The sequence below is a fragment of the Triticum dicoccoides genome, chromosome 7A, assembly GCF_002162155.2.
Source record: "Triticum dicoccoides isolate Atlit2015 ecotype Zavitan chromosome 7A, WEW_v2.0, whole genome shotgun sequence".
Lineage (NCBI taxonomy): Eukaryota > Viridiplantae > Streptophyta > Magnoliopsida > Poales > Poaceae > Triticum > Triticum dicoccoides.
In genome coordinates, this window is record NC_041392.1 from 362559669 (window position 1) to 362569877 (window position 10209).

Consider the following 10209-nt stretch of genomic DNA (forward strand, 5'->3'; position numbering starts at 1 on the left):
TGATTGATCCTGTTGGCAAGCTGTTAAGCCAATGCCGAGCTGGTCCTTTAAGCTTGAGTGGGAGGTATTTGATGGCGTGGAAATCATCGCCGCGGGCCATGTGGATATGAAGGAGATAATCCTCGATCCATATCGCAGGATCTGTTGTGCCATCATATGATTCGATGTTTACGGGTTTGAAACCCTCGGGGATTTGATGATCCATTATTTCGTCTGTAAAGCAGAGTGGGTGTGCGGCGCCTCTGTACTGGGCTATATCATGACGTAGCTCCAATGAGCCTTGTCTACTGTTTTCGGCCCCGCCGAATTTGTGGCCGGCGTGACGGTTACCGTCTCGAGCCGTGGGGCGCCCACGCGATCCGTAGATCGATCTTGTTTGCCTTGCCTTGTCCTCCAACATGTCTCGTAAGTCCAGCGCATATTCCCGTGCCTTGGTACGGGGTGCGGCTTGAGTGGAGGGCCGAGAGGCCTCTCTGTCGCGACCACGAGGTGGTCGGTCGGCCGCATCAAGTGCTTCCTCCTCTAATCGGGGTAGCAACCTGCGCTTTGGGTAGCTCTTGGAGGGGCGTTCGAGTATATGCTCTTCGGCCGCAAGGACTTCAGTCCATCTGTCGACTAGCAAATCTTGATCAGCTCTAAGTTGTTGCTGTTTTTTCTTGAGGCTTCTTGTCGTGGCCATAAGCCTGCGTTGAAAACGCTCTTGCTCGACGGGATCCTCTGGCACGATGAATTCGTCGTCGTCGAGGCTTGCCTCGTCTTCGGAGGGAGGCATATAATCATCGTCCTCGACCTCTCTGTCTGCCGCTCTCTCATGAGGGCTGGTTTCTCCATCCTCCTGTGCCAAATCTTGCTGGAGGGGGTTTTCTTCGACGCTTTCTGGAGTATTATTATCTCCCGTGCTGAAATCACTGTGTTTGTTTTGGCGGGATTTTGAGCGGCGCCGCTGACGCCGGCGCTTAGGCTGTTTCTTAGAGGGGTCATCCTCCGTTGTTCCATCGCCATCTCCCTCTTTTGGGGTGTCCACCATGTATATGTCATATGACGAGGTGGCTTTCCAGGGCCTAGTAGGCGCTGGTTCTTCATCATCTCCTTCATCGGCGTCCATACCGTCGATGTCTTCGGAGTCGAAGTCGAGCATGTCGGTTAAGTCGTCGATAGTGGCTACAAAGTGGGTGGTGGGTGGGCTTTGAATTTCTTCATCGTCCGTACCCCAACCTTGCTAACCGTAGTCCGGCCAGGGCTCTCCTGATAAAAAGAGAGACTTCAGTGACTTCAGGATATCGCCGACAGGCGAGTGCTGAAAGATGTGCGCGGTAGTGAACTCCATGATCGGCGCCCAATCGGATTCGATTGGTAGGGGCGCGGAGGGTTCGGAGTCCGGAGAGGAGTCCGGCTCCTTGGAGTCACGAGTCTCGCAGAGTACGGGGCTGGTGCTTGGCTCAATCGCCGTTGGGGTCGCAGCCCCCGAGGTGGCGTCCAACCGCCCATCCTCGATCGGCGCAGTTGGCTCTGAATTAAGGGTCAGAGCCGATGCGGGTGCGGCCTCCAGGGCACTGTTCGGCGGCAGAGCTAGATCATGCTCATCGTGACAGTGCGGCGCGCTCGGCAGTGGCTCGAATCCGTCGAAGATCAAGTCCCCGCGGATGTCAGCCGTGTAGTTTAAACTTCCAAATCTGACCTGACGGCCAGGGGGTAGCTTTCGATCTGCTCCAGACGGCCAAGCGAATTGGCCCGCAGTGCGAAGCCGCCGAAGACGAAGATCTGTCCGGGGAGGAAGGTCTCACCCTGGACTGCACCGCTATCGATGATCGTAGGATCCATCGAGCCTGACGGCGACGACACAGAGGAACTCTCAATGAAAGAAGCAATGTCGGTGCCAAAACCGGCGGATCTCGGGTAGGGGGTCCCGAACTGTGCGTCTAGGCCGGATGGTAACAGGAGACAAGGGACACGAAGTTTTACCCAGGTTCGAGCCCTCTCGATGGAGGTAAAACCCTACGTCCTGCTTGATTAATATTGATGATATGGTTAGTACAAGAGTAGATCTACCATGAGATCGAGGAGGCTAAACCCTAGAAGCTAGCCTATGGTATGATTGTTGATGTGTATGTTGTCCTATGGACTAAAACCCTCTGGTTTATATAGACACCGAGTAGGGTTAGGGTTACATAGAGTCGGTTACAATGGTAGGAGATCTACATATCTGTATCGCCAAGCTTGCCTTCCACGCCAAGGAAAGTCCCTCCCGGACACGGGACGAAGTCTTCAATCTTGTATCTTCATAGTCCAGGAGTCCGGCTGAAGGTATAGTCCGGCTATCCGAACACCCCCTAATCCAGGACTCCCTCACCAGGCAAGCAAAACTCCCTTGTTCATTCCAATACAATCCCACTCTCTCGCTTCTGCTCTCTTTTACTGCATTAGGACAACAACGATTCAACTATTACATGCTGCGGTAGTTGAACCCCTTTCCTCTGCATGACCTGTCATTACCACAGTAAATATATGAAATCCACTAGCATGAGTAGGAGTTGTTTGAGCCCTGATGTGCCTACTCATTCATGCTTGTTGTCATGCCTACTACTGCTTAGAGTTGAGTCAGGTCTGATTCATCGGGAATGAATTGAGATGTGGTGAACATGTCCTACTATTGAGAGCTAAGTGTGTGAACACGATTTGGTAAAGGTAGCGGTGAGAGGCCATGTAGGAGTACATGGTGGGTTGTCTCATTGAAACCGTCCTCAGGAACTGAGTTCTGTGTTTGTGATCCATGAACAACTACTACCACACATTGGGCTCCGGGCACTCCAAGCTCTCTCGACTTATTAATCAACATGATCTCTGTCCAGGAGTTGCAACTAGTTTCTGATGTTTGTAGGTTGTGTTAGTAGTCTACCAAGTGGCACCCGGTACACGTGGGCTTGGGACAGACTAGGCACCGTGGCACGGTGTACCAAGCGTAGATCCATCTGTCGAGGTGGGCTTGGGAACCCTGCACACATCGTTTGGGGCCGTGAGCGACACCCCGGCCGGATCTCCTTGCGGATGGAACCAGAATAGGCGATAAACCTGGATTAGAGACTTGTGTGGTTAGTCAAGTCGTGGCCGACACCCTCGCCAGGCTTCCGCTTGAAGGTTGCCGAGATACATGACGTGTACATGGCGGTAAGTGGCGAGAGCGTGTGTGAAGAAGTACACCCCTGGAGGGTTAACATCATCTATTCGAATAGCTGTGTCCGCGGTAAAGGACTTCTGAGTTGCCTGTACAGTTCATAGACAAGTGAAAGTGGATACTCTAAAATGCGCAAGATAAGCGTGAGTGCTATGGATGGCGTTCTCGTAGGAAGACTGGAGCGGATCCATAGTGGTGTATTGATATGGTGAATATGTGGACTCATGTGTGCCACCTCAAAAGAGTTACCAGCAGTCGTAGTACAGGATAGCCACTGAGTCAAAGCTGGCTTGCTGCAGTTAAACTCCACCACCCCCTTTGTTGATACCGATGCATATGTAGCTAGTTCTTATATAAGTCTTGCTGGATACATTTGTACTCACGTTTGCTTAATTTATGTTTTGCAGAGAGACTTCAGTCTCACTAGTAGTTCCGCGTGGACTTCGACGTTTACCTCAGTTGCGATCTTGTACCCTTGGGAGGGTCTTGTAGATAGTCACGCTTCTTAGCCTTTTTCATTTGTAGCTGTCTGTAATTAGACATGTTTATGCTTCCGCTTGTGCTTGTGGCTTGTATGACTTGAATGTTGGGTCATGATACCCATGTTTGTAATATCTGGCTCCTTAGAGCCTAATGAATTAATACTTTGAGTCGTAGAGTTTTGTTGTGATGCTATGTTGTATTTGCATATATCGAGTACAGTGTGTGTATGTTATTAAAATGCTTGGTATGTGTGGGATCCGACAAACTAGTTGTTTATTCTTGGTAGCCTCTCTTACCGAGAAATGTCTCCTAGTGCTTCCACTGAGCCATGGTAGCTTGCTACTGCTCCGGAACACTTAGGCTGGCCGGCATATGTCCTTCTTCGTTCTTGTGTCTGTTCCTTCGAAGAAATGTCACGCGTTGTTCCTTTAAGTCCTTGTAGCTTGCTACGACTTGGGTTCATACGTTGCTGACCGACACGGTCGTTTCTGGGTCATGTATGCCTGTCCCCGTAAGTTAGTGCCACTTTGGATTCACAACTAGTCATGTCGGCCCGGATTCTCTGTCATATGGATGCTAGCGAAACTATCATATACGTGAGCCAAAGGGGCAAACGGTCCCAGGCCAAGTAAGGTGGCACCCGTGGGAATACCGTGCGTGAGGCCGCAAAGTGATATGATGTGTTACATGCTAGATCGGTGTGACTTAGGATCGGGGTCCCCACAGATCGGTAGACCGGACGCGCCGGGCAGTCCACCCGTCATGGACCCTCCAACCGGGTCACCCAGGCGCGAGCCATCCGGTGACCCCTGGGGCGCTAGGCGGTCCACCCGTCATGGACCTCCCAAGCAGACCCGGCCAGACCATCGGCGGGGGTCTTTCAGCTGCGGGTGCCACCCAACGACGGGTGGACCGGACACGCTGGAAGGTCCACCCATCCTGGACCCTTTAGCCAGGTTGCCCGAACACGAGCCGTCCGGGCAGATAAGACGGCTCGCATCGCCCCCGAGAGCCTCCCGCCGCAAGCCACTCGGTAACTGGCGCTTGCACGGAGAGCCCGGGAAGGCGGGTACTCCACCATACTTTATAGGAGCAATGCACGCATAGGTTGTCTGGAGAAGAAAGAGGTCGCCTCGCTTTCAATGGCACGTGCTCAGGATCTAGTCATCGGTCCAATTGGCGCTTGTGGTACTGGTGTAGGATTTATGGTGATGTCCATAGGTTGCTCCGCACCAACAACACTAGGCTAATTTCATTGTTGTGGTGTAAGTGTCGCCTTCTATCATACAAGCTAAAGCTAAAACTTTGAGTCGGCTTCTTCTATCATACATGCTAAAGCTTTGAGCTGGTCTTTTATCATACACGCTAAAGCTAAAGCTTTGAGTTGGGTTCTGAAGTATTTTAAGGCGTTGAACCATTACAAACAAAATTTAAATTTCTTAACAGCTAACTATATTTTGATAGAGGCAGCAGCAAGAGTCCCTTGAAGAAGAATGACACTCGAGGAGTCTAAACAATGTAGCACGTAGGCAAGCTTGGGATGGTTATAACTTTTATAATGTAGGAGCGTGGGTAAGTTTAATGACACGAGGATGACAATTCAAGAACACATGGCAACTCCGAACATTTTTTATGACAAGTTCAGTAACACAAGAATGGCAACTTTAGTTTTCAAACATGGCAACACCCTTTTGGATGGCAAATTTAGTTGTAAAAGAGTCAGACAATTCAAGAACACATGGCAACTGGTCCGGTAGACAGCAAGCATACATACATTGTATAGTGAATTGTTCCTTTTGTTGACTGACAGGGCCCATTTACATATTTCCTTAGATGCCACCAAGAGGGGAGAGAGAATAAAAACTTCGAATTGACTAAAATTGCCACATTGTCAACAAATGAAATGAATAGCTCAAAGGAAATAAGTCATCCAGCACTATATACTTGGTTCAGATCATTTTAAAGGCGTCTGCATGGATGATACATGGGCGCAAGTGGAACCATGCGGAATTCATCGGAATCTGGACGATCAAACTGATGTGGCTTTGTGGAAAGGCCAGGATTTGCAATGTGCTGTGACGCTTGTAAATTTGATGCACTCCTACTGGTAGTTTGGTTTTCTTCATGTGAAAGCCTTGCAGCGGCTTCCGAAGCTTTTTGTTTCTCCCTTTCTTCTGTCTCCTTGAGTAGAAAGTCCACCCAGAGATCTGCGAAGGACTGCAAATATTTGGAACTTAGGGTATTGAGAAAACAAGTAGCACTAAGTTATAATTTAACCAAACTTAGAATGTCACTTGTTTCTGACTTTTTATGTGGCTGCCATTTTTTGATGCAACAGAGATATGATCACATCATCATGGAAAGAACAAATGACAAAAAGATCCCACCTGGTTATCCTGGGGTGCATGTGTAGATTTTCCTGCTGAATTTCCACCAACAAATCCTCCAACTAGACGCCCAGGAAGACCCAAAACACCACGGACAACAACCTTACCAACATTGCTCTGTGCAGAACCAATTCTTTGCTTGTCCTCCTCAGAGAAGCCAAGCATGCGAACCATAAGATCCAATACCTGGATGTACCCAATATTTGGATATTACTTGATGAGAATTTTCGAGTTGATGAGTTTCATGATACCATAAATAATTTGAAGGAGCCAATCACCTCTTTGCTGTGATTCCGTTGGAAGTATGTAACTAGTAGTTTGATCACAATTCGTCTGCAAGAGAAATTCACTTATCATATATCCACGTAGCTCATGCGAAAATAAAAGCACAAACAGGCATATACATCCAGTTGGAACATCCTGCAGAAAGAAAACTTTAGCATAAATATGATCACCATTTTCAGATATGTTTGGCATTAACAGATGTCACAATATGGCCACCAAATAGTCAGCAGACAAGTGCCAATCACTAAATATTGGTTATTCCACCTTCTGTATTTATTTTTTCTAAAAAGGATTGAGCCCAAAAAATTATTGGTAGGATTTACTGTGTACATGATTGTTCTGCAAAATTCTGAATGTTTTTAAGGTATACATAGTAGGCTTCCACACAGTATGTAGTATGCCAGACCCTGTTTCAATGCATAAAACAAATATCATCTGTGTGGACATACGTATTCATGAAAACCATCAGAGGGGACAATAGTCAGCACCTGTCAACAGAGTTATCTGAATCAAGTGACATCCTATTGACTGTTGTCATGCTTTGTTCTAGCGCATGCCTTAATCTTGAATTGTCATCCTCAAGCTTCTGCAGGGAGCGCTTCCCATCCGCTAACATCTTCTCGGCTTGAGAAAGTTTGGCAACTACCTCGTCCTTTTCCCTTCTTGAAATTTCAATTCCTTGATTTGCCACCTGCAAAATCTAATAGCTTTAGTGATGACATTCAGAAATGGCAGCATAACATTCTTGCACTGCTTAGAAATCAAAGTACACGCACTAAGAAGCATATTTTCTTTACTACAAACGCCTTCACTCAAAAGAAATTCAATCAGGGTGAAAATGAGTTGAATTATACTGATAATAGTATGTTCCAAAGTTGAGAAATGCTTGCTAAAGTAAAGTGGAGGTATTAGCAGTTCTTACCTTCAGTGACTCAGATAATTTAGCCAATGCTTCTCTAGCCATAGCTAAATCATCCCCAAGTCGCTCCTGTATCATATGTAAAAGTGCACAAAAATCAAGCTGAAATCTTGCAAATATAGAACATTAGGCTTCAAAGCAAGGATAGTTTGAAACGTTCCGATCACCTTTGCTTCACTCTCGGCATAGTACTGTCCAAGGGCACTCTGCAGATTAAGCAGTTCCTCATCTTTTGATTCAAGTGCATTCATACAGTTTGCAAGCTTGTATTGCAGATCTTCTATCTGTTCATTTGACCTCGAGCGTTCATCATTTATGGTCTTCTTACTCTCCTCCTGCTTTGTCATCTCAACCTTTAATGCCCTCTCTAACTGCACTATATGAGCTCTTTGCTGCTCACAGATTGCCCGCAACTCTTCAATGACTTTGCTATCTTCATCCATCTTTTCTTGGTCTTCAAGGTCCTACAAAGAATAACAAGTTTGCTATTAAGAATGATACTACCACATCATTCTATTTCCTTTTAAGCAGATGAGTTTTTGCGTAAAGCACGCAACATGCTACATTGTTCAAATGAAGTTATGTGGAATAGCTTCTGCACAACCTAATCCTCTCTCCATCTTATTCAGGTAGCTGAATTCCAAGTGTGGGAACTAAAAATTGAGACTAGTGTTACCTTATCTAACAAATGCTGCTTCAGCCGAGACAAATTTTGTAATGCTCTGTCTCGCTCATGAAAAGCACCCTGTAAAGCTTTCTTCAATGAAGCCATCTCGTCCTTGACCTTCATAGAGTTACTACAAGCACATTAGTATTTTTGTTCCCTTGACAATTTATATATAGTTATACCGCACACTAACAAAACCATATGTTGCAGGTCCATAACTTGGGTTAAAAGGTATCCATAGTGAAATGTACAGCCTATTACTTTTGACAGTGTAAGATTGCTCTCTTACTAGCTAAATTGTAGAAATTTTACTTTACCAAAGTACAAAATTGGGACTTTGGGAGTATACATTAAGGTTATAATTTCACTTCAAAGATCTGAACCTAACAAATAAAACAATAGGATGCTTAGCAGTCTATCTCATGTGTCTTCATGAGCTACCACATTCCAAATTATTATATATTTGTAATATGTGTAAATCACAACTGAAGAATATTTTACCTTCTCCACATCAGAAAAATTGTCAACATCAGAAGTACTATTGTCAACTTTTTGTGTTGTGCTTTCCATAGTAACGAGCTCTTTGTCAAGGCTGCCCTTCGCTATCTGCAGAAGCAAAAGACTGCTGTCAGATTCCTCAGCCACATAATGAGTCCAGTTACAGTTACGGCATAACAATATTCGTAAAACTGCAGTAAATATATAATCACTTTTAAGCATTACTTAAACATTTACGCAATTGCTACATTAATTTAGACCTTCAAATCTGAATTCTCCTTCTGTAGAGCCATCACCATACTTCGAAGGCTTTGAAGAGATCCATCTGATGCACGCTCACTGTCCCTTGTACTCAACTCATCTTGCAGGCATCTCAACTCTGCTTTCTTCTCACTTAATTCCTTATGTAACTCTTCCATGGTAGTTGCTACCTGTGAACGTGTAAATACAGCACGTTCATTATTCCATACGTAGCCAGCAATGTTCTTATGGCGGTAAGGCACCCTACAGCAGGCAGCCAGCGCCTTGACGCCTAGGCGCATAAGATGGGTAAAAATGTAAGGCGTTGCCAGGGCGCCTTGCCGCCTAAGCGTCCAAGGCAGGACGCCTTAAAAACATGGGTAACCAGATAAATATAACCACGGAGTCCTATCTGTCATCTAAATGCAGGACAGGAATTCCAATGCTAGAGAAGCATATACAGACCCGAGGAGCAGATAATTAATGTATCAATTTCTCTTCTATTTATATTAACTATGAGCTTACCATCTCTCTATCGACCTTCAGTTCATTTAGCTGCTGCTGAAGAAATTCGTTCCTCTTGTTTTCATCTGAGGGGAAATAATATATTTCAACAGAAGAAAAAATACAAGATGTTGTGCAAACTACTTCAAGTTGGAACAGCTTAGGTTTCGCACTGACATACCTTCTAACCTCCGTGTTGTATCATCTTCTTTGTTTGAATAGCACCTGAGTTGCTGTTTCAATTGTTTAATTTCATTTTGAAGACTAGCCTGTTTAGAAGCAAAATATGCTCTTTCTTCCACCAGTGCATCTCCCTGTAACATAATATGCATTCAAGAAAGAATAATAGTTGTTTCTTGCAGCGTGCTGTTCTTAACAGGTAATGATAGAACAAAACACAATCTTGTCAATAACATCCAAAGAGGAGTGAAGCGTGAACACAATATAAGTTATGAATTTATAGATTAATAATGCCGTGATGACACTGCTTATAGCTATACCTTACAATGCACTGGCAGTGGGTGCGGACCATTTTTCTGTATAACCTGTGAAGCACCACCACCATACCCATTCTGTTTTAAGACACTCGATGTTTTTTCTTGATCTGTGTTCCTTCGCATTCTGCTAGGTGATCTTTGCAAAGTACCCTATAAAAACTGAAGTTGGTGACATGGCATACAGCATGCTAAGTGATCAGTACTAGATGTGGATATCAAATTACTCGATTACATTAGAATTGCCTGAGGCTGCCTTATAGTTAGAGCTCTCCATACTTCTTCTCAATGAGCCATTTTCATCACGAAGTTTTACCAGTTGCTCCTGTCATAACATATGCACCGCTGGATGCTCAGAAATATTGTGAGCCATATTGTCACCGAGTTGATATTGTATGCTTTCAAATGTCATCACCAGTTTACCATTAAACGAATTAACTGTTTTACTGGCACTAAACCACCAAAGAAGCTCAATGCATGCGTCTACCATCTAAAAAACAATGTTTTCAGCATCAGCAATCTGATTCTGATAAACAGATACGCAATAGGGTTTTTTTTGT

At 45.2% G+C, this 10209-nt stretch overlaps 1 protein-coding gene across 4 annotated transcripts in view; it reads right to left on the minus strand.

The window, feature by feature from the left end:
* Positions 1-5387: 5387 nt before the first annotated feature.
* LOC119331681 (golgin candidate 3-like) overlaps positions 5388-10209 on the minus strand; it is a 6343-nt gene continuing 1521 nt past the window's right edge. The window contains exons 3-15 of one of the 4 annotated variants that reach the window (XM_037604841.1): positions 9885-9974; positions 9656-9802; positions 9337-9469; positions 9177-9241; positions 8672-8842; positions 8415-8519; positions 7923-8030; positions 7414-7710; positions 7250-7315; positions 6816-7018; positions 6321-6375; positions 6043-6228; positions 5388-5872 (exon numbers count right to left, since the gene is read on the minus strand). In XM_037604841.1, coding sequence (XP_037460738.1) covers positions 5615-5872; positions 6043-6228; positions 6321-6375; positions 6816-7018; positions 7250-7315; positions 7414-7710; positions 7923-8030; positions 8415-8519; positions 8672-8842; positions 9177-9241; positions 9337-9469; positions 9656-9802; positions 9885-9974 — 1884 coding nt within the window. In that variant the 3' untranslated portion in view covers positions 5388-5614. Of the gene's footprint in view, positions 5873-6042; positions 6229-6320; positions 6376-6815; positions 7019-7249; positions 7316-7413; positions 7711-7922; positions 8031-8414; positions 8520-8671; positions 8843-9176; positions 9242-9336; positions 9470-9655; positions 9803-9884; positions 10140-10209 lie in introns of all 4 variants that reach the window. The other 3 variants (XM_037604844.1, XM_037604842.1, XM_037604843.1) reach the window with 3 other exon arrangements.